This window comes from Anser brachyrhynchus (assembly GCF_964034855.1).
Source record: "Anser brachyrhynchus genome assembly, chromosome: Z".
In the NCBI taxonomy this organism is placed as follows: domain Eukaryota; kingdom Metazoa; phylum Chordata; class Aves; order Anseriformes; family Anatidae; genus Anser; species Anser brachyrhynchus.
The window spans coordinates 8,997,644-9,021,204 of NC_137697.1; the positions used below are offsets into that span (position 1 = coordinate 8,997,644).

The following is a 23,561-nucleotide window of genomic DNA, read 5'->3' on the forward strand; positions in this document are numbered from 1 at the left end:
ATCTTACTACCACTGCAACTTTGACTTTGATGTTATCTAAGCAGTAGCTATCAAAAGAACTGCATGTGCTAGAAATCAGGATCTCAAGGAAGTTGTCACTCAAATGGGACAACTTATAAGCAGTACAAATGTTAGAGTATGATGTATGAGCTTGCAAAAAACGCAAGCTCAGAGTAAATGATTGTTAAGCTAAACACTATCTTTAGCTTGTAATTTAATTTCGTGAGATTTCTAAAAAACAAGCCAAACCATTTATCTTGCATATATAGATGTAACACAGATATAAAAAAACATATACAGAAAATTCATTAGCAGTCTAGTCATGGTCACTCCTTACCTCCCTTTGGTTTTACAAGACCCACAGCAAGGATAGTTTCACTGAGGCCATCAAAATAAGCTAGATCTCCCCTGTCAAAGAACAAGGAAAAAAAACCGCATAAGATTTGTTACATACTATCACATACTCACAAAATAAAGTCAGATAGCGTATATTTAAAAATTATTAATAGTTATCGTAGTATTGTGAATATGTACTAGAACATGCTGAAGCCATCTACACCTTTTGATATGGGTGAAAACAGGTCCAGCTGAATGGTATGACAGAGCCATAGCTGAGTTTCAAACCTGAAATCAAACTGTAGTATTTTATATTTTTGGATTTTGTTAGTTCATGCATTCTACTCTGAATTACACACAGCATCACCTACAACACGAATTAACACCTAAAGGGAGGAACATACATGAAAAAACATCTAATGCAAAAATAAAAAAAATCTACCTCCTCCATAGTACCTAACCTTTAATGCTGTTATGTGTGGCATTATCTGGTGAATATATCTAATTAATGTATTTTAAACTTTATGACACAATGTAAATGTATGGAGAGGAGCTATCCGAGGAGCACTCTTAACTTTAATCTTAAGAAATTCAACAAATTCTATAAAACAATTCCTATGAAAATTCTTACAAAAATATAATTCTTAAAAAAGCAGGATTAGACAAATAAGGAAACAAACCTGGAAATTATAAACTGCCATTTGAAAAGATGTTGAAATTATTTTCAGTTTTATGCATCCTTTAGACAGGAAAGCTTCAATCACAATACTTTAAAAATAGCGTATATAGCCAAGGTACCAAGGTCATATTATTTATCATTGTGGAAATGACGGGTTGCTGTACATGTATCAGTGTACTTACCAAATCTACTTAGGTTAGTTAGGCAATTAGTGTATAACTACTCTTTTGGGGCATAATGAAAACCCTAGCCATAATACAGCAACAACTTCAGGACATCAGCTGTGTCAAATCCTAAGCAAATGCAATTTCTCTTCTTTCATCTCTACATAATTTGGGAGCACTATTACTAACTTTTAAAACTCCATAAACACTTATTAGTTAAAAGCTTTAGTAAAACCTAAAATGAATCAAGATAACTTCATCTGAATAGCACTCCTCTGTGCTACAAGTAAACAATTTCCTACTACTATAATTACTTAATTCCAATATAATACCATCAGGAATGCGTTTGTACGTACCCATCTTCATAGTTCCACATAAAAATGTCACTGTCAATGGTTAGCCACGCTCTGCTGATTTCTGGAAATACTCCCATCATACAATTGCATTGCATATCTGAAGCATTGCTGATGTAAGGACTAAATGCATTTTGACCAGCAAAAGCAAAATCTCCTTTGAACATTTTTAAAAAAATATTGCTTTACACACAGAAGCACACAAACTATATAGCATAAACATTTGAAGTTCCTCATACAGGAACTAATTCCACCAGCACTTCTATACAAACTGACCTTATTGGACCCTTAAAAAGGGAACATAAACAATACCAAGGTTCATTTCTAGGAGTCTGACAGAACTAGTGGAGAAAAATGATTATGAGAGAGCAGAAGTTTGTTTCTATTATTATTACGTACAAAACCTAACACATTATTTTTCATTAGGATACGTCCAAACTGCTCCACTAGCTCTGGGGGAAGCGGGACTCTGCGGACTGAGCTGATCTCTGGAAGATTAGGTATTGACAGCAGACCTGGACCTTGCAAAGGATAATCCATATCTGTCATACCAGAAACGGTAGGGCTACCTGCAATTAAGAACAGCGCACACACACAAAAATTAGACTTCCTATAAAGAATTAGATGCTTAAGGAAAAAAATAAATCTATTTTTCTATCTTTTCATGATTTTTTCCCTACTCTGTGAAAATAGATTTGCAAACAAACTCTTAGAATAAGTCATCTCACCCCCAGCCTACTCTTTACCCCATTTTCTCCATGGGACTCTGTAGCCTTTTTTCCATTGTATGGCCAGGCATTAAATACGTAAGGTGAAGAAGCCAGGAGCATGCTTACTTAGAAAACCTGATTTGCATTCCCAGTACCAATCTAAAATTCCCATGTTCCCACTTTACTTTATGGGATGCCACTGCAGAATGACACAGGGAGCTACAATTTGGCCACGGTTGGGATGGTATCGTGACAGAAAACAGCCGCTGTTATCTGAAGGCATGTGCTGGCAGCACACCGACCAGGCCGCCCGGAGCTCCAACACTCCTCTTCACAGCCCCCCGGCCGGACAGCTGGCACCACAGCTCGGGCTGCTCGCAGCCCCAGGGAGGACAAAAGGCGTGTTTGGGTAGCACTATCCCAACTACACGTGGCGCAGCGCTCCCGAGAAATGGAAGCATTTCGGGGCAGCATTTCAGAGCTTTCCGTGCTGCCCGCGGCTCTGAGGGCGGCGCTGGGCGCCTTGTGACCCCGCAGCATGGAGCGGGAAACTGGCGTGGCCGAGGGGCCAGCCCCGGGCCCGCTCCCCCCGGCTACCGAACCGCTCCCCTGACACCTCCCCGCGGCCCCCCGGGCCCCGCCGGCCGCTCACCAGGCGCCGGCACGGCCAGCAGCTCGGACAGGTCCGGGTAGCAGCGGTCGTCCTGGATCTGCCGGTCGATGATGCGGCCCGCGGCCTCCAGCGCCTCGTGCACGGCGGGCGCGGCGGGGCTCATAGCGGCGGGCATAGCGGGGCCGGGCTGGGACCGGGACCGGGACCGGGACCAGTACCGGGACCAGTACGGGACCAGTACCGGGAGCTGCCCGCCCGCCTCTCCGCGCCAAATCCCGGCGGTCCCCGCGCTGCTGACGCCGTTCCGCCGGGCGGGGACAGCAGGGGCGTAGCGGCGGGGAGGCGGTGGCCAGGCGCCGCGGCTTCCTCCCCGCGCTGTTGTGGTTCCGGGCCGGCCGCGGCATGGAGCCGCCGGAGGGCGGTGAGCAACGGGACGGGACCGGGCAGCGCCGGCCCCGCGCCCCTCTGCTGACCGCTTTTACCTTCCCCCCTCTTTCTCTTTGCAGACGCCGAGATGTTGGCGGGGACCGACCCGGAGCTGGCGGCCACCATGGGCTTCTCCGGTTTCGGTAAGTCCCGGGGGGCTTCTGGGGACGGCTGGGGGTCCCGCGGGGGGCGGCGGTGTCCCTGGGGTGGGCTGGGGGCTGTGAGGGGATGGCGGCCCTGGGGTGCTCCCCCCCCAAGCCCTGGGATCCCCCGGCCCTGGGATCCCCCCCTGCAGCTCCCGCACTGCCTGTCACCAGGGCGAGCCTTAGTCAGTCTCCTTTTTAATCCCTTTTCCGTTTTTTTTTTTTTTTTTTTTTTTTTTTTAGGGAAGAAAGCTCGCACTTTTGATCTTGAAGCCATGTTTGAGCAGACAAGAAGGACCGCCGTGGAAAGGAGCAGGAAGGTCTTGGGTAAGGAATGTGGGTGCTGTCAGTTAGTGCATCGTAAAATGTGTTTTGTTTTTTTGTGCGTTGGGGTGATGGGTGAGGTGTCTCCCACTGGATATTTAGAAAGCCGATAAATGTGGTTTTGCTGAAGAAGGACAGTCCTAAATCACTCGGAGGTGGATAAGTAGGCAAGTTACTAATTTACATATGTTAGAGCATGCAAGAGGCCTGCCTGCACAAGGTTCCTCTTGTGTGGCATGGGACTTGGACACAGCAAAAAGTTGGATTCACATAAAAGACTCTTTTATTTGAAATTTTGGAAGTTCCCTTCCGAAATTCAAAGGGAACTGGACACAAAGAGCTTTAATCCAAAGAGCACGGAATAAAAAATGAAATGTGTCCTACGACATACAGCAGATTATATAGCAGCCTGCAAGTTTTTCTTTCTTCTGTTGTGCTGGGAGTGGGTGGGTTTTCAAGGTGGTGGCTTGAGAGTAAATAATGATGGAAATTGCATGTTTTGCTGACTATATCCAAGCAAAAACTATTCCAAAGATGGTCCTTAGGGAGACACTTGTGTTTGTGGTGTTTTTTTTACCTTGCTGGGCAGCTGAGCTCCACCACATCTCTCTCATTCCCCCCCTTAGAAGAAGAGAGGAAAATGAAAGAATGCTGGAAAGAAAAAAAAAAAACACCAAAACTCACAGGTTGAGATAAGGATAATTTAATTAAAGGGAAAAGGAAGATGGAAGAAAAAAAAAAAAAGCAAAGGCTGCACAGAAGCCCGGAGAGAGAAAAGAAATTGCTCTCTACTTCCCGTCAATGAGCAATGTTTGGCCATGCCCCAGGAATCACAGCCTCAATAAGCGTAGCGTTTGTTTGGGAGGGCAGATGTTTTTATAATGAGAGTCCCCCCTCTCCTTCCCCTTTACCACCTTTTATTGCTGAGTGTGACATCATATGGTATGGAATATCCCTTTGGTCCGTTTAGGTTAGCTGCCCTGGTGATGTCCCCTCTGCACCTCTTGCCCACCCCAAGCCTGCTGGCTCTGGGGAGCTTGGAGGGAGTCCTGATGCTGTGCCAGTATTGCTCAGCAGCAGACACAACACTGGTGTGATACCACTGCTGTTCTAGCTACGCGAGCAGAGCACAGCAGTGTATGGGCTGCTGCAGGGAAAGTTAAGTGGCCCTATATGATGGGGTTACAGCATTGGTGGATAGAAGAAGAAGAACTGACATCATCTACCTGGACTTGTGCAAAGCATTTGACCCTGTACCACACGATATCATTGTCTCTGAATTGGAGAGCCATGGATTTGATGGATGGACCATTTGGCGCGTAAGGAACTGGCTGGATGGTTGCACTCAAAGAGTTGTGGTCAACAGCTCAGTGTCCATGCGGAGTTCAGGAATAAGCGGTGTTCCTCAGGAGTCAATATTGGAACTGGCATTGTTTAATGTCCTTGTTGTTGACATGGACATTGGGATTGAGTGCATCCTCAGCAAGTTGCCAATGACACCAAGCTGTGTAGTGCAGTCAACACGCTGGAGGGAAGGGATGCCATCCAGAGGGACCTGGGCAGGCTTGAGACATGGGCCCATGTGAACCAGGTCCTGCACCTGAGCTGGGGCAATCCCAAGCACAAAGACAGGCTGGCCAGAGAATGGATTGAAAGCAGCTCTGAGGAGAAGGAACTGGGGGTGTTGACTGATGAGAAGCTTAACATGAGCCAGCAATGCGTGCATGCAGTCCAGAAAGCCAACCGTGTCCTGGGCTGCATCAAAAGCAGCGTGGCCAGCAGGTCAAGGGAGATGATTCTTTCCATCCACTCTGCTCTTGTGAGACCCCACCTGGAGTCCTGAACCTAGCTATGGGACCTCTAACATAAGCTCATGGACCTGTTGAGTGAGCCCAGAAGAGGGCCACAAAGAAGATCAAAGGGCTGGAGCACCTTTTTTGTGAAGACAGGCTGAGGGAGTTGGGGTTGTTCATCCTGGAGAAGAGAAGGCTCCTGGGAGACCTCATTGCAGCCTTTCCGTTCTTAAAGGGGGCCTACAGGAAAGCAGGAGAGGGACTCTTTGTCAGGGAGTGGAGTGATAGGACGAGGAGTAATGGCTTTAAACTACAAGAGAGTAGATATAGATTAGATATTAGGAAAAAAATGTTTCCTGTGAGGGTGGTGAGGCACTGGAATGGGTTGCCCACAGAAGCAGTGGATGCCCCATTGCTGGAGGATTTCAAGGCCAGGTTGGATGGGGCCCTGGGCAACCTGGTCTAGCAGGTGACATCCCTTCCCCTGGCTGGGGGATGGTGGAATTAAATGATCTTTAAGGTCCCTTCCAACCCAAACTTTTCTATTCTGTCATTTTGTATAGATCTGAAAAGAAGAAAGTTGTTTTACTGTCCTCAGCAGGCATCTAATTGTATCTTTTAAAAAAAATCTTAATTATTTGTCACTTATGTATTCTCCATACTCAGAGGCTCGAGAAAGAGAAAAGGAAGAACAGGCTGAAAAAGAACTTAAAAGTCGACACACTGATTCATCAGCTTCAGCCTCAAGTGCAACAGGAGTTGGGTCTGCATTAAAACCAAGGTACTTAGTTATGGTGGGAGGTGTCATTTAGCAACTTTTTTATCTGAAAGGGCTTTTTTTGGTTGGGGTGTTATTTTTTTTTCTTTTTTTTTTGTGGGGTGAGGGTGGGTGGGGGAATGATAATTTCTTAACTTGTGTGAACATGCCTATGCTATCTGAAGTGTTAGAGTGGAAATGCTGTTATTTATCTGTACTTTCTTGGATGTGTCAGTATTTGTAAATATTGCAATTGTGTATATTTAATAGTTAATTTTAATAGTTCTTTAATACATAACCCTGTTTGGCATGCTTTTTTTTTTTTTTTTAAACAGCAATGTTATCTGTATATTTTTTGAAAATATATGGTCAAATATAGAGCATACAGGTGCTGACTTTATTAGCAACCAAAATTCCCACCCGTAAGTAGGATATACTTGTTCAAGCCTGAAAAGAATAGCAAAGTTAGGTAGAGAGACTGTGTGCACACTGTATGGAGTAGTGGTATGGCTGAATAAATATTCTGACTTGATTTCAGTCTGAAATTTACTCCACAACTTTTCAAAGTCTGCATGTCATTGACAAATAGCAGATGTTACTGGTTTGACTATTTAGATTCTTCAGTGCTGCAAAATCAAAAGTAGCAACGTGTAACAGAGGCCACATCACTCCTTTGTGTGACAGGGTTTGTTGACATCAGTATACTTTAAAGTTGTAGGGCTTTCTGTCTACAGAAGTCTTACAAGCTGTAAGCTACTCTGGTATACTCTTATGTGTCTCCTAGGCTGATTGTATGTGGTAGGTTTTTACAGACAAGCCTGTAGCATTGCAGACCGAACAAATTTCTGTTCTAAAATTTCTTCTTTGCTTGTTGATTTATGGAAAGCTCAAATGAGCTGTGGACTCGCACTGAAATAACTGGTTACACAACATACTTCCCTATAGATCTGTGTTATGTCTTACGGACAAAGGAAAAGTATGTGCTCCCATTCACTTTTGATGCTCTTCCTAGTGAAACAATAGAGACTGACAAGAATTAGATGCAATGGGATTGTGTGCTTTGTATATACGGGTGACTTCAATATAAGGATTCAATTAAAATAAGTAGTAGGCAGGTGATATAGAGCGTTTTCTATCATTTCACTAAAGGATTTGAGAGAAGAGTACTCTAGGCTCTTTGGATAAAAGAAAGTAGTAATTACCTATCAGCATTATGAGTTACAAAGGAGGCTCTGGTAACTCACTAAGGTCCTGTTTATAATAAGTGTTTTTTTATTTTGTTTTGTTTGTTTGTTTTTAACTGAGGACTGGCATGAAAAGCTCACAGAACTGGAAGCTGAACATGTTAACTTGCAGTATTATATTTCCTTGTAAATTATGGCACTCAGTTTAGAACTTACTGCTTAAAACATAAAGCTAGTGAAGGAGACACACCATTGTGCCTCAGTCTAAATTCAGTGGGATAATCCTTCAACTGACTGTTGAAATCTGAATTGTAGGACTCAAGGGTATTATTTTTTTTTATGATGTAGATTTTAGTTACTATAAATTGAATTTACAACTTATTATTTTCTCTGAAAATGGCAACACTACTTTTTTTCTTTAAATTCCAAGTACATTCATCTATCTTAGTAGCTCTCTTACTAATTTTACAATTGTTGACAAGGGGTTGTTTAATACAAAAAGGTGATTCTAGTGATTCTTTTTGCTTTTTGAATTAATTTGCTTCAGAGAACTGTTTGCAATAGTTACAGTATTTACACAAATATGCATAAGAACAATAGTATTTACACTTTGTCAAAGAAAAGCATAGAGTCAGGATGGTTTGGATTGGAAAGGACCTTAAAGATCACCTGGTCTCAGCCCCCCTGCCATGGGCAGGAACACCTCCCACCAGACCAGATTGCTCAAAGCCTCATCCAACCTGTCCTTGAGCACTTCCAGGGATGGAGCGTCCACAATATCCACAATTAGCATCTGCTAGTATATGAAAAAGTCAAAGAAATTACAGTAGATGATGTGAGGTGAGAGAATGCATGGGGCGGAGCGGGGTAATGCCCACATACACAGCTCTCAGGATGTTTTTCGTTACTTTGTGTGCCATGTGTACTCTATTCCAGCTTTCTGTTTTCCTCTTAACAGCATGTTTTACTTATTGAGGAAGTAATGAGAGAAAGCAAAAAACAGTTCCTTATATGCCTCTGATTTGTGGGAAAGGGGTTCCTTTAGCAGCATCTGGTAGAGGAAGACTGTATAGCTGAAAGTTGAAACAAATGCCATGATATGTCTGCTCTCTTGTTTTGTCGTTTCTGCCAGAACCCCTTGTCACTGTCTGACAAATGTTACTCAGCTAGATGGGCTTTTGGCCTGTCTGTGTTGGGCTGTTCTCGTGTTTGATTGCCTTTCCTGTTGGAACAGAGTAAACTAGCAGCTGTAGCTGGAATCCTTGGTTGTCTCTGCCAAGCTTGGAGCGTGGTGAAAAACAGCACTGAATTTCTGATCATTTAATATGAAGAATAATTGCATAGCCTCTCAAAATGCTGAAGTGTTTGAATGCATTGATTCTACCTAGTAAATAACGAAACTATAGGGTTAGGCAATTAGGGAGGAAGCTGGGTATTGTTCTTGAGTGTCTATAGAAAGATGTAAAAGTCTGGGACTCTGGGATTGGAAGGGCCTCCTTCAGTCATTGTGTTATATACACTTTAACTGGCAGCTACATGGTATGTTTTGTTCCATTCCAAAATAATTTTTTTGGCTTTTAGGGAAAAGTTATGTGGTTTGCTAGTCTGGGAACGTGTCAGTTTTTCAGATCAACTCTGTCACACACAGGGTGGTAAGGCCTTGCCGAGAGATCTGGACAAATCAGAGACCTGGGCAATCACCAATGGTATGAAGTTTAACAAGAGCCAGTGCTGGATTCTGCATCTGGGAAGGCGACAACCCTGGCTCGTACTGGGGGGTGAGGGGCTGGAGATCAGCCCCACGGAAAGGGATCTGGGGCTTCTGGTCAACAGCAAGCTGAAGATGAGCCAGCAGTGTGCCCTGGCAGCAAGAAGGGCCAGCTGCACCCTGCGGTGCATCAGGCACGGCGCTGCTAGCTGGCCAAGGGAAGGGATTGTCCTGCTCTGCTCTGTGCTGCTTCAGCCTCACCTCCAGTACTGTATGCAGGTTTGGGTGCCGCAATATCAAAAGGACATAAAACTGTTAGAGAGTGTCCAAAGGAGGGCTACAAAGATGGTGGAAAGTCTGTAGGGAAAGATGTATGAGGAGAGGCTGAGGTCCCTGGGTTTGTTCAGCCCAGAGCAGAGCAGGCTGAGGGGAGGCCTCATGGCGGCCTGCGGCTCCCTCACGAGGGGAGCGGAGGGGCAGGCGCTGAGCTCTGCTCTCTGGGGACAGCGACAGGACCCGAGGGAACGGCATGGAGCTGGGACAGGGGAGGGTCAGGCTGGGTGTTAGGGAAAGGTTCTGCACCCAGAGGGTGCTCGGGCACTGGGACAGGCTCCCCAGGGCAGTGGTCATGGCACCCAGCTGCTGGAGTTCAAGAAGCCTTTGGACAACACTCTCAGACATAGGGTCTGATTTTTTTGGGTGGTCCTTTTGGGATCCAGCAGTTGGACTTGATGATCCTTGTTGGGTCCCTTCCAACTTTGATATTCTATGATTCAGTCTTATAAAATAGTTCATTTTGGTTACTTGAACTTTGTTTGGTTACTTGAACTTTGAACTTTGGTTACTTGAACTTGAAGCATTTTGAAGGACCCAAATGTGTTCCTCAGATACTGGAAAAGCTTTCTTACGGTAAAAGGACATTGATTGTCCCATTGCTATAGAGTGAAAGAAGCTCATTTTATTTGAGTTAGATTTATTGTACGGTCATATCCTGACCTAGGTCTTTAAATGTCTCTCATCACTATGCAAAACAAAGTTTGTATGTAGATGTAATATCTTTTATTAGGCTAGTAAATATAGTTGGAAAAATTAGACAAGCTTTCAGGCATGCAAGCCCTTCTCATCACTGTGACATCCGAGGACCTAATTCACGTTGGTTTTAGTGTGTTTTGATTTCTTCCTAAAATAGAATTCCATTTGCTTATCCAAGACAAATATTTGCTGTATAACCTATTACCTGCTTGGTGTACAGCTGTTTTAGGGAGGTTGTGTGTTCTGTCACAATCACACACTTCAGAATCTCTTTCGTTAGTGCTTTATTATGTTCTTGAGCTTGTTTGTTTTCATTATAGTTTTAAAATGATAACCTAGACTTTAAGAAAAAGAAAAAAGGAAACACCTCTGTAGTTTCTTTTGCCTTCCATTATTAAGTATCTTTTGCAGTTGGCTCAATTTTAAATTCACATACTCTCTCTTAAAATGTAAGTTCCCAAAGCATGTCTTGCAACTTGAGTTTATCTGACCGGATCAGAAAGGAACAGCTGACTTCCATTGCAAAGTATCACTCGAGTCATACACTGTAGCCTAGGAAAAAAGTAAAAAATTGTGCTTACCCCTTTTAGACCTTGTACCAGTTAAAATACCGCCTACTTGATAACTACCAGCAGAGGGAGCCCATTTATTTCGAATGAACTGAATGAACGTGGAATAAATAGTTCTACTTTCTTTCCAGAAATTTTCCAATGCCAAAAGCAATGTGTTTAAAACAATTGATTTAGACATCAGTGAAATGATAATTTAAACACAACTTTTAGAATCTAGACATGTAACAGGTTACTGTACATGAAATATTTGGCTGACAGTACTTGATTCCCTGTACTTCTTTACCAGCATTAAAAAGCAAGTGCCATGCTTTGTGTTCTCGCTCTGGTGGTGAGCCTGGATCGTTACTCTTTTGAGTTCCACTATGCTGAGGGAGGTGCAGAGTGTTTGGGTATGCTGCAACCTGTAGCGGCGGCTTGGAGATGCTGTGTATCAGTGTGTACTGCTGGCTTCTAAGTATTTTAGATATAAACATATCTAAGTATTTTAAACTCATATTAGTGGTGTGGCACTGTTACTTTTACATTCCATCTAACTTTTTCTTTTTGTATTCTGCCTTTTTTTTTAATTATCTGATGCTATGTTATTCCTTTTTTGTTTAAAGCTTTTTTTATGCTTTCAAGATGATGGTGGGCCTACATTATGTTAATAAAAATGAGTTTACGTTTTGCTCCTAATTTCAGTGTTTGCAAATTTATGTCAGTGCTGAACATCTCTGACCTGAAATTCATGTGGAAGTGCCAATTTCTTAAAATACAGATATATATATATTTTTAAATTTTACATGCAGAGACACAGATAGCAGTGAAAGTGAAGACAGCTCAGATGAAGAGTTAACTGGTCCTTCCATGCAATCCCAGACTTCTGTTCAAGGTCCAGTTGGTGGTGGTGATGATGACGATGACGAAGAATTCATTGGGCCACCGCTTCCACCTGGGTTCAAGGATAGTGATGATGATGATACAGAAGAGGAAGATAATGTAAGTATTTTGTTTGTCTTTAATGTTTTAACACTGTGAGTAAACTCTTAATTTGTTAGTATGCTTTTTCCTTTATGATTGAATTTTCAGGTGAAGCATGGCTGTTATTCGAAATAAAGTTTTTCTGTATTTTTTTTCCTAATGGTTATTCAACAAACACAATTATTTTCATTGAAAAATACTCATGTTTTTACAACATATGAGTCTCAACCGAAATTCATCATCAGTTACCATATTTCATTTACTCCTTTTCTTGTCTTTTTTCCATGGTATAAAAGAACTATACAAATAAATATTTTATATAAATAGTTTAGTTCTCTTGTTTCCTAGTGCACGTGTAGAATTTTTGTCAGGAAAGAAGAGGTAGAGGTAGACTTAGAGTCTAGCGAAAATCATTATGCCAAAATTGCTCTGAGAAAATGTACAGGTGTAGATGAGGGGTGTTTTTTCTGTGTGTTTGTTTGCTTTTAAATAAATGCCAGGCTGGTTTGTTCGAGCAAACCTAGGCTCTTTTCTTGTATATTAAAAGTAAGGAGAAAACCAGAAACAGCCTAACTTGGATATCGTAGATAGTGAGTTGATAAATGCCTTTCTGCTTAGCTAGAAGTTTAATAGTTTGATCTTCTTTCTCTAGACCTTCATGGATTGATTGTATCATGGTAGTGGATGTTGTGTGATGGTTTTTGTGCTTTTTTTGTAGCAGCGATGATATAAATCCTGGAAAAAACAGTTTTGCTAATGCTATTCTGAACCATTTGGTAGTGGACAAAACTGATATGTCTTATTACACAAATACAAGTCTAATCCCCAAAAAAACAGTTCTCAGATGTCTCAGCAATTTCTTTCCAGTTCATCTTCAGTTCTGGCCAGGTGTTCATCTTTTTGCTTTTCCTGTAAATTCTTACCTTGAATCATGTCAAATATAATATTAAAGTTTAGAATGCTGGCTGAAAAAGAACGAGAAAAGAACGAGAGAAACTTCTTAATCAGTAACTTACCCGATTGCTAGAGGGAGCCTAACCTTGTATGATAATTCTTTGCAATGTTTAGTGTTCCCCCATCTCCACCCCCCTCCCCCCCCCCCCTCCCACCCTGGGATCTGAGTGGTGGGAAATTCTGATGCTTGAGGATTTTTATTGCTTTGTCTGATCTGCTTACTGATTTTCTTAATTATCAAACTGTACATTGTGGGGCCATATCTCCTGTGATCTCATCTGTACCCTATGCATGACTCATTTTGTCTTAGGAACCAGCTGTTGGTAGATCCCAAGCTATCTTTGAGAATGTTGTAAGTCATAAGTGCCTTAAGTTAACTTATGACTTGTATCTGTATCAGGAATCCCATTCACTTCAGGCTGTAATGGCACTGCGGAGTCAGCCAATATTCCTGAGAACATCATAGATCAGCAGGTTTTGGTTGCTGTGGGTCATGTCATAATGAAGTCACTACTTCTTTTCTGTCAGATTTCATCTTTTCTCCCACCTCAGATCTGCTTGTTTAAATGTTTTTACCTAATGGTAAGATCTGAAAATACAGTACTTTATCCAGAAGTTTTATCAAACATGCATTTCTCATAGATAATCAGAATAACAGTTACTGTCTTGAAAAGTACTTAAATGTATTGATGTTGAAGGAAGTGTTTCCTCTTTTTCAGTTTGGGCGTGAAATAATTTTCAGCCTTTTTCAGCATGTTAGTGTGGATTGTGTAAATCCTATGTATTGACTTTTTTTTCAAATTGACATGCATCTGGGTTCAGTACAAAGAAGAACAATGTCTGAAAGTATCTATTAATATCTGGTAACTTCGTGCATGCATATGCTAGGAAGTGGTAAATCTCAAAAAAGTATGCTTGTTCTGCACAGGTATTCTGTTTGTTCTTTGGGGCCTCATCAGAATGCCCTTCTACATCACAGGTCTCCCTATCTGTCCCTATTTCTCTTCCTAGAGAAAATGATCTTTTGCTTTGCTGTCAGCACTTTTGAAGGTTGTAACTGCATATAACACTGAGTAATTGAAGCCACACATAGAGAAGCAACCAGGCTTGGGAACAGGGTCCTGCAGGTATCTTTAATCTTTGGCAGAGTAAAAGTTCCAAGATGCTCAAAGGAATTCAGTGTATATGACACTAAAATAAAACAGTGTCAGTGTAAACTTGAAATCACGGTAAATCCTCTTGATTAAACGCAAAGTTTAACCTCCTGTCTGCTAATATTTCACAGAAATATTACAAAAAACTTTGCATCAGAAATCTCTGGCTATTCATCCTTACCTTTTGCACACACTTTATTATTAATTGTTTTGTTTCAGTGTTCACTTGTTTACATCCATTTTATTTTTTTAAACAACAAATGAGATTTGAAAGCACCAGAACTATAAACAGTCCTTAAACGAAAAAAGTTATATTTCAGTAGAATGCCGGGATTTATAGTCTTCTTGTCAGGGCCTTAAGGAATTAAATTGATTTCTAAACTTAATGTATCTAAATTGTTCTTCCTAATAATCAAAAGCATTTTGTATGTGTTGCAAAATCACGGAGAATTTTGCTTAAAAACAAGTCACGCTCATCAGATTACCTACAGTAATTGTGGTTAGTTTTTATATACCTAGATTTTTCTTTTAACTCATGCCAGAACTTACTAGGGTTTTCTTTTGAAAGTGAGAATTGATGCAAATAAAGATTTTCCTCTGGTACCATAGTCTGTTATGGAGACATCACTTTATGCAGTTGGAAGAAAGCATCGTTTGTTTAGCCTGCCGTAATTCGATTCTGAAATTTTAATTAAAAAAATATATATTTACACTTCATTTAAGTGTGTTGGCAGTGGTCTTTCTCACACATAGTGAATTAGCAGAATTATTTCGTTGTGTCGAAGATAAATTTAACCATATTGGTCAAGTAAGCTATGATATAAATACACTAAATATTCAAGATCTGTTTTATTGCATCATCAGTGAAAGGTTGGCATCCTCTGACACCTCTTTTGTTGAGTAATTTTTGTCATGTGATTTTGTTAATTTCACATGAATCAAAAGTCTTATATATATACACTACTGTTCCAGTTTGTGGTATAATTATCTCTTCCATATCAGTGGAGAGTGCTATATGAATTCCTAAATGCAGTCACGTTCAAACCTCAAATTAGTGCCAAGTGGTAGCAGACTCCTTCATTCATTCATATTTCTGGAATGAATGAGGTCCTATGGGAAAAAGTAACTAAATGATAAGTACTCACATTTAGGTAGTATTGCACTGTTTGTTTAATAATTGAGAAATTATGGGAAGATTCATAAAAATCTTTTAAGTGTTAAAAACAAATATATTTTTGGCAATAGGTATGTTTGACAGAACAGGGTGAGACTTTCAGTAGTAGAGGTAGCTTATGAAGTTAAGAGCAAGTTATCGGCAACGAAACAGAAAATACTTGTTTCTTTTTAATCTGTGTGTTAGTGTGCTGTGTACCTGTTGTCTGTTGTCCTCCAGCAAAGAAGGCTGTACCTTAGTAAGGCTTTGCACTTTGAAATCTCTAAAATACAAGACACTATATATGTAAATTGTTTTAGAAAAAACAGCTGCATCGTTGCTGTAACTTGGTATCTGACATGTGCCAATAAGATATGTGGTGTTTTGTTGTTTTTTACATAATTGCTTGCATAAATTTCAGAGTTATGGATTCTGAGCACTGAGTATAATTTATTTCCATTATCTCTCTCCAAAGGGCAGTTGGTGTCTTGTCTAGTGAAATACTTGCTTTAGATCTGTAAATTTTGCAGGCATGCAAAGGTGAAAACAATGTGCAGAAACAGATTTTACTTCAGCCTATCTTTCTCAGTGTTTCTCAGTTTTCACTTTGTTTGTTGACTGTATTAATTTCTAGTAACATTATAGTATTAGTTTATATATAAGTATACCTATACAATACATATATTTTAATATGTAAGTATAAAATATGTATAAAAATATTTGAGTAACGCTACAACTGTCTTGATAAAGTGCAGTAACTGGAAACTAGAGTTAAAAGACCCCAATGAAAAGTTTCAGACAGAAAAGTAACTTGCAGACTTGTGTGATTTAAGTTCGTCTGATCTTAAGACAATAGTTACAAAACAGTCTAGAATAGATTTGGTTGAGAATAAGCAGAGCGGCAGAAATATGAGACTTGTGGGTTTTAAGTCTAAACAGTTAATTTATAACTGGGAAGACTTTGTGTCAGCATGGATGCCAGAGGCCTTTGGGGTCTAGAGCCTCTCCTTACTTCTGCTCATGAACTCAGTTATTTTCTTTCCTCTGAAGGGAATAAGGAAACAGCTGTGCTGTCCTGATTTCCTGTTGATCGATTGGTGATCACAGTACGATCCTGTGAGTCCCCCAAAAAGCAGGTGTTAATGTTACAAGGACTCTGTGATTCCTTTTTTCTTGATTGTACTTCAGTCTGTGGTTGGTATGCATGGGGGCAGAATTGGAAGAGGAGAGATGGAAAGCTCCATTGAATAATTTTGTTTTGTTTCCAGATGGATTGTTAGACAGTCTCTCTTTTGTTACTGTATTTTTTTTATAACTTCAAAACACAAGCATCCATATTTTCGACCCTGAAAGAAACAATTTTTTCTTTATAAGTTATATGAATTGGAGTTCTGTACTCTAGAGTCTTGTAAACTTTGTGCAACAGATAAAAATGCATCAAAATAGTGGCTTCGCCCTGGTAGCTTGCTGTTGTCTCTCAGGCTTGACTTTACATGTGTTTTTTATTATAGGAGATTGTTTTTTTTCTGCCATTTTTTGATCATTTTTGCTTTCTTGTATGAAACTGTCAACATTTGTCAAAATTGTCTGCTATGAGAAAAACATCTTTTGATTCTAGGATTGTCTCAGGACTGCCCAACTCACACTGATTACTTATCAGTGTAGAAGGAGTGACTGGTGTTTATCTTTGTTGGGAATTTTTCATACCTTATTGGAGCTTTTTTGGGAAAATTAATAATAACAATAAACTGCTGAACATTTTGCCTTGTAATGTTTTGAATCAGCACAGTTTATAAATACTGTGAATTTTTGTAATTTACATTTACATGTGATGCGAACTGAATTTGAGTTACGTTTTATTCTAAATTTATGTAAGCTCATTTTATGTACTCAAGTATTCATGGTAGCTGTTATAAAGCATCTTTCTGTGCTTGATTAAATTCTGTGTTAATACTGATTAAGTATTAATACTTAATACTATTAACAAGAAAATATTTAGATTCAAGGACTTATCCATTTGTCATAATTCACCTTCATTTGTGCAAATAGTGATGATTCTTAATATGGCACAATATGCTTCTAAGGACTTGAGCAAACATTTTACAGTGCTTGTTTTGTAGTACTGTAAGAGACGCTGTTTTATAGAGTATGCAGCTACACTTGGTGTCAAGTCCCTTTGGTATTTTCCTCTTGTTACAATTTTCCTTCTAATATAGAAGACTTGCATTAATTTGAGAAGTGAGAAAGATGATGAGTATTTGAAGTGTGATCAGTGCTTTGCTGTAGTATTTTTTTTTTTTTTTCCCCTTAGAGAATTAAAAGCCCAGTTGGATTGTCAGTGCTTGTTGTAAGCTGAAGGGATAAGGAGGAAGCAGTGTGCTCTGTAGTCTTGAAGCTTTTCATCTTTGGCTTCTATTTCCCAAACTATGTGTCCTGGAAAACTTGAAGAAGGTCTTCTTTTTCCAAAAGAGGGATATTTTAGAAGAGAGAATGACTTATTTCTTGGAGGGCAAATGCATAACAAGGGCAGCATTTTATGTGGTAAATTTTGAGGTTGGGAGATGTACTAGTCTTTGACAGCTTCTTTTTGCCTGGGTGTAACGCACTGGAAGCATATTTAGTGTTTATGTGATCAAAAAAAAGTCTGGATGGAGGCAGACAAAAGACTAGCCAAAACAGTCACATCAGGATTTTTGGGTGGACAGTTTTAAATCTAGAACATAGTGCATTTTTCAAGGTAATGGATGACATCTATTAAAATACATTAGTAAGGGAGTGTGTATTTATGAATATTCTCCTCTACACGTGATTAATGTGCTGAGATCTTTAACAGAACTTGATGGAGCACTAAAAACTTGTGGCACTTTTTTCTTCATTGAAGCAACAGGTATAGGGATGGTGGTTGAAAGAATTTGTTGCATCTGTACGGTTTTATTTTCTGTATGGGAGTTGGTTACAGTTGATTCCTCTTTGGAATTAAGACCTATTTCTCCCTGCAGTAACAAAAGGATACTGATCATGCTGTAATTACGTCCCTGAAAGAAGTACAGCCTTGGACCTCTTCAAGGCTGTATTCTGATTTGGGCACATTTCCAAAATGATAGCATAACACTATTCCAAGTTTTAGAATTGTTTTGAGACACTTTTAAATTTTTGCAGAGGTTTGACAGGACATACCAGTAATACTCATTTGTTCAGAATGGAAGAAAGCCATTTCCTGCTGATTTAGATGGAGAATTTAAGTAGGCTGTAATTACTCCAATTACAATTTGGCTATGGTACCACACTAAAAATCACGGTCTTGTAAAAATAAATGTTGTGGGAATTTGTAATCATTTTATGGAGTTTTTACATTTAGTCTGAGGATTGTCTGTCCTAATAAGTATTTAATATTATTTGCCCAGTCATCTTTTTTCTTGTGTAAAGAAGACAAAGAGAAGTAAGCTGAACAAAGCAGTTTCTGTGTGTGCAACAGAGACAGAAAAGTGAAGTTCTGAACATGAGAGGCATTCTTCTTGACCAACTTCAAGTCATTGATATGTTGATGAAAAATAGGTAGTAATTAGCATTGCTTTCCATATTATTTTGTGTTACCTTCCTATATGGTTGGGAGGAAAATACTGTTGTCATAGCTATGCATAATATATTCTTACGTCTTGACAGCATTTCTACTATAAAAATCAGGAAAATGTATTTTCTGTACATTATACATGAAACAAGTAATGGAATTTTTGTTAAAGATCATCACTGTGGTTGCTGGTATTGCAAAGAATGAGACCATCTCAGGTGAGTTAAAAAAGTTTTGCAAAGTTTACAAAATGGAAGCAAAATCAACCCCCAAAATTGAGTATGATGAAACTCAGTGTATATATTTGAGAGAATCAATCAGAAGCTGGAAGAGAAGGAAAATGTATAGTAAAAAACTGGGAGCAAGAGGAAGCTAACATTGTAATTCCCTTAGGGAATGTCTGTCTTTCACAGAAAGGCATGGGTATTTGCTTTTCCCCTCTTTAACGCACTGCCTTAAAAGTAAATGATTACAAGTTGTACTCAGAGAAAACTAATGTACTTACAAAATCTCTATTTGTCAGTTCTTTAGAGCATAGCAAGGCCAAGACTTTTCTGCTGTATGCTGTGCACACCTTTTTGCCAGCATGATACTGGTTTTAGTAATTTATCTGAATATGAGAAGTTCTAGGCTGTCTCCTACAGACAGATAGATACTTAGTCCTATGAGTGCTTTTATACCTATTTTATGATGCAATTAACAGGCATACATTAGTTGACTTTCAAATACTTTAAAATTAGACTGAGGTCGCTTTAGTATTGTTAAAGAAAATGTTATGCATAACATAATAAGATCTTTAAGCTTTGCTAAAAAAGAAAGTCGTAACAATAATTAAGTCCTGTCTTTACTCTTTGGCTGACCTGAAGGGTCTCTGAGAAGGTACCAGACCTGATGAAGCCTATAGAAAACTCCTTTGGGAGCTGCTGGTACCACTGCTATATTTGAAATGTGAACTGCTAAGGAAGATGCCAAGTATTCCTTCATGTCTGGGCCAGATGCACTGTGGCTGCAGTGCTCCTGCGCTGAGAACATGGGGTCCTTGTGCTGGCATCTCTGAGACCCTTGGTTTCTTTATAGTCACAAGATTTTGTGGAGGCTAAAGTCCTGTAGTATCCTTCTAGGCAGAGCAAAAATGTTTTCTGCCTGCATTGTTTGAGGCACGGGTAAATTTGAGGCTGTACAATACTGTGATCTGCTTCTTAGGAGAAGAAAAAGAATTCTAAAGCTTTCCAAACACATATTCTACATGCTGTCTACATTCTATCTCAGTCTCAAGGCTGAACTTTCCATATAGTATTGTTTAACAAGCATATGTAGTTGTAAATGTTATGAAATGCCATTCATGCAATGGCATGTGAATGTATGATCCTCAGTATCACTTTCTTTACTATAAGTAGAACTTAGAATATTTGGGGATGAAGGGATTAAAATTAATTTATTCTTTGAGAGCCTAAAAGACTTGCATAGTCAAAGCAAAGTGGGGACTACATTCTTGTATGGTGCTTTTATTGGCAATTGCAAAAAAAAATCCAATGTACTTCTACAAAGAAGTACAGATAGCATATTGTATTTATCAGTGTTAAAATAAATAAAATACTTCTAAATTTGGAAAGGGAGCTAACAGTAATAATCTCTGCTGATAGTATCACACTGTGAAATACATAAATGGAAGATAATTTTCTTCGTATCTGTCATGTGAATGTTATCTTTTTGAACAAGCTGTTTATGTTCTAAACAGAATAATGAGAAATACAGATATGGAGAACACTTTCTTGAATGAGTAGAAAATACAGTGGATTCTAACAAGTATTAGAAATATTTATGATGGGGATGATAAAATAATTTAGAAGGGCTATATTTGAAGGAAGGGTGTAAGTGACATGAAGTTAGGTTTCCTTTCCAAAACAAGTCTTCACAGGATTTTCGATTAAATGATTTATGTTAAACTGCTGGAACTACAGACTGCTCCAGTCGTATCCTTGGAGAGCAATTTTGTTGACTTTTGGAATGTCTGCTGTTTGTTTAAAAGATGGCTTTCGATTTTTATGAACATGAGACTACCACATGTATTGTTTTACAACTGCTGCAATGGCATCTCGTATTTGCAGCTGGGCACTTAGCAGTATACAGGGACTATACATACCTGATGCTAACACTGTCCAGATCACAAAACAATTGTACTGAACTTCCTTCTTTTAGTCCTGCTTATCTTTTTTGTATTTTAATATCTAATACAATTGTTTTCAAATTACTAGGATCTTGAATAATATTTTGCTGAGTTACCTTGTCTACTGTTTATAAATGTTTATTCAAATTGCATCATTGTAATTGAGGATTGATAAACGTTCATAGAACTAAAAGTTATGGGGAATATTTTTTTTTCTGATTTCCTGTCATAAATCAAAATACTTACTTTCTCCAAAGGAACAGAAGAATCATAAAAAATCGTTCATATGATTTTTTTTATTAGCCATCCCCTTTCATGGTCCAGTCTGAGGCTTCTGAAATGTGTTTAAAGCTTTTAGTAGAATTCCAGAGAGTGCACTTGTTGCTTTTTTAAAAACTGTTTATTATTTTATTCTACTAGAAGTATTTTATTTTTCTACAGAAACAACAGATGTGAAACACTGATAATTTTCAATTTTAAAATAATGTGAAATGTCCTAAAGACTACCTACTTAATGAGGAATAAGCTAGAAGAAGAAAACTGGAGGAGCTGCCTTTATGATCTTACATCTATTCATATAAGGACCTAATGTAAGTCAGGTGACCTAGACATTGCATTTGGTTTTGAATCAATACATTACTTTGTAATGAAAAAGTTACTTTCTTGTCATAAACATAATGTGCAAGAGTAGTGAAAAGGTGATAAATTATGAAACTTTTCCTTTCCAATGTTAAAAAAAAAAAAAATAGTTTCTGAGGGATCTCTATGCAATAGGGATAAAGAACTTTCCATTCAGTTTTCTAAAATGTGCCATAATGGAAATAGCTAATAAAGATCCATCTCATGAAGCTGTCATGGGAGGGTTCATTACTTAAGGTTGGAGAATTAGATCATCTTCTGTGTAAATAATTTTGGTGACTTCACTCAACACATACATGTACCTCCAGTTTTACAAGTGGGACTGAGGACACATCTTCAGTGGGACTATCAGCATTGTGCATTCACTTCTACACTCTTGATGAGACAGAAGAAGAGACAAAATAGAGTTTGCTAATAAGAGAAAGAAAGTGATTTGTGACTTCCAGGTTTAATTCATTTACCAGTGTTAAGTAAATAAAAATATATGACATTTTGTAGCAAAGTGTTTTCTCACACAAATACGAGTTGGTGGAACTAAGTAGTCTTGCATGTGTCTGTGTGAGAGCAATGACTTACTCCTACAATAACCCACCCTGTGTTCTGGACAGCTAGGGACAGCTTTCTGCGCAGGTTGGCTGCGAAGGACCGCGCTGCAGGGCACAGGCAGGTTGTTCACTCTCTGCTGTTCTTTCTGCACTGTTGTTTATATCTGAGTTACCTAATTGATACACAAGTTTGAATTCATCTGCATTGATGAGATGAAGTCAATATTTGCCTTCAAAACTTGCCCATTTGATACACCTGTAATCCACATAGTGCCAGCTATCAATGTACTTTTTATTTTCTTCCCCAAAATGTCTCTAGGGGGCAGCGAAACCATCTTAGATGTGCACCAGCCTGTTAAGAACTTCTTTGTCTTGCATAGTTTCTGCAGTCATCTTTAAGAACTAGCTTGGAAACAGTTTTCAGAGTAAACAATATTATGTAAAGGTTTTGATTGGGATTATCTAGATGCATAGAATTAATTTCATTAAGTGGGTCTTCATTTTCAGGTAGTGAAACACAAGGTCAGGAGTAAGGGCAGTATTCATTCACACTGGCTGTTTTACGGTACACAGGTGCCACTGATCATCTTTCATATGAGTGTGAATTCATGAAATAAATCCTGGAAGAGCTACAGAAATTAGGAATAGAACTTAGTTTTTTATGTGTGACCAAAACTTTTGTTGTGGGAAAAAAAAAGTTTTGTAGAATTAAAATATTCAGTTAAATCATCAAAAGCATATCTGGAATGAAAGTCAAAGCCAGAGTTTTCACTAATGTGTGAGTTGTTTGCATGAACATGCTGGAAGACAGGGCATTGCTGTCATGTGGTTTTTGTGTGTGTGTATGAGGAAAAAATCTGTCCCATGGCCAAAACATAGTCGGTCTCTGTGACACCAAGTATGCTGAACCACAGTGTGCCTTGTGTAAAGTGGATCAATCCAACAGACCTTATGTTGTCCAGTGGTCTATTAGAAAACAGAGGGATGGGGGCCAAAATGGGACATCTTTCTCCAGATTTAGCCAGATTACTGAGACTTATTGACCATGTGTTTGTGAGTAAGAATGTTTACCTGTTGGTTCTTGTGAAAACAATGATGGTTATAAATCTCCAGAGTTTCAGAGCAAACCAAATCTCATGGCAGGACAAATGTAAGCACAATAAAAAGGGGTTTGTAAGTAGTACACATCCGCTGCTGTGTCCTGCAAATATGTATTGTCTCATTAGTGAAAGTTAATTGGAGGGATTTGGTGCCTCCTTGACCTCTCAGTGTACAACTAGTTCATGCCTGTTTTGAAGTACCAGAAATAAAAGTCATGAAACATTTCAGATTGCTCAGAACAAGGAGAGGCTGTCTGCTTATTTTGCTGTTAGTCCATGTATTCAAATGACAACTAACAAAAACTAGTGACATGTTTTTTGCATGTTATTGAGCTTTCATCTCTGGGCCTGCATGGAAGCCTACCTTTATGTTTACTTTAGGTTGAATAAATGTCTTTCTTGCAAATATTGCTATTATGCTACACATGTGTAGGCACAAAGCTAATTTGGTGAAAATGCTGGGTTCATGGCACTGAAAGGGCTAGAGTGAAAGATCCGATTTCATTTAAGAAATAATCCATAAGTGT

At 39.3% G+C, this 23,561-nt stretch overlaps 2 protein-coding genes across 2 annotated transcripts in view; one reads left to right on the forward strand and one right to left on the reverse strand.

The window, feature by feature from the left end:
* Nucleotides 1-3,171, reverse strand: part of NUP155 (nucleoporin 155) — a 30,707-nt gene extending 27,536 nt beyond the window's left edge. The window contains exons 1-4 of the mRNA XM_080572867.1: nucleotides 2,895-3,171; nucleotides 1,964-2,101; nucleotides 1,536-1,632; nucleotides 338-408 (exon numbers count right to left, since the gene is read on the reverse strand). Coding sequence (XP_080428993.1) covers nucleotides 338-408; nucleotides 1,536-1,632; nucleotides 1,964-2,101; nucleotides 2,895-3,030 — 442 coding nt within the window. The 5' untranslated portion in view covers nucleotides 3,031-3,171. The remainder of the gene's footprint in view (nucleotides 1-337; nucleotides 409-1,535; nucleotides 1,633-1,963; nucleotides 2,102-2,894) is intronic.
* Nucleotides 3,172-3,182: 11 nt separating this feature from the next.
* WDR70 (WD repeat domain 70) overlaps nucleotides 3,183-23,561 on the forward strand; it is a 138,007-nt gene continuing 117,628 nt past the window's right edge. The window contains exons 1-5 of the mRNA XM_080572896.1: nucleotides 3,183-3,276; nucleotides 3,362-3,424; nucleotides 3,668-3,751; nucleotides 6,208-6,322; nucleotides 11,583-11,772. Coding sequence (XP_080429022.1) covers nucleotides 3,258-3,276; nucleotides 3,362-3,424; nucleotides 3,668-3,751; nucleotides 6,208-6,322; nucleotides 11,583-11,772 — 471 coding nt within the window. The 5' untranslated portion in view covers nucleotides 3,183-3,257. The remainder of the gene's footprint in view (nucleotides 3,277-3,361; nucleotides 3,425-3,667; nucleotides 3,752-6,207; nucleotides 6,323-11,582; nucleotides 11,773-23,561) is intronic.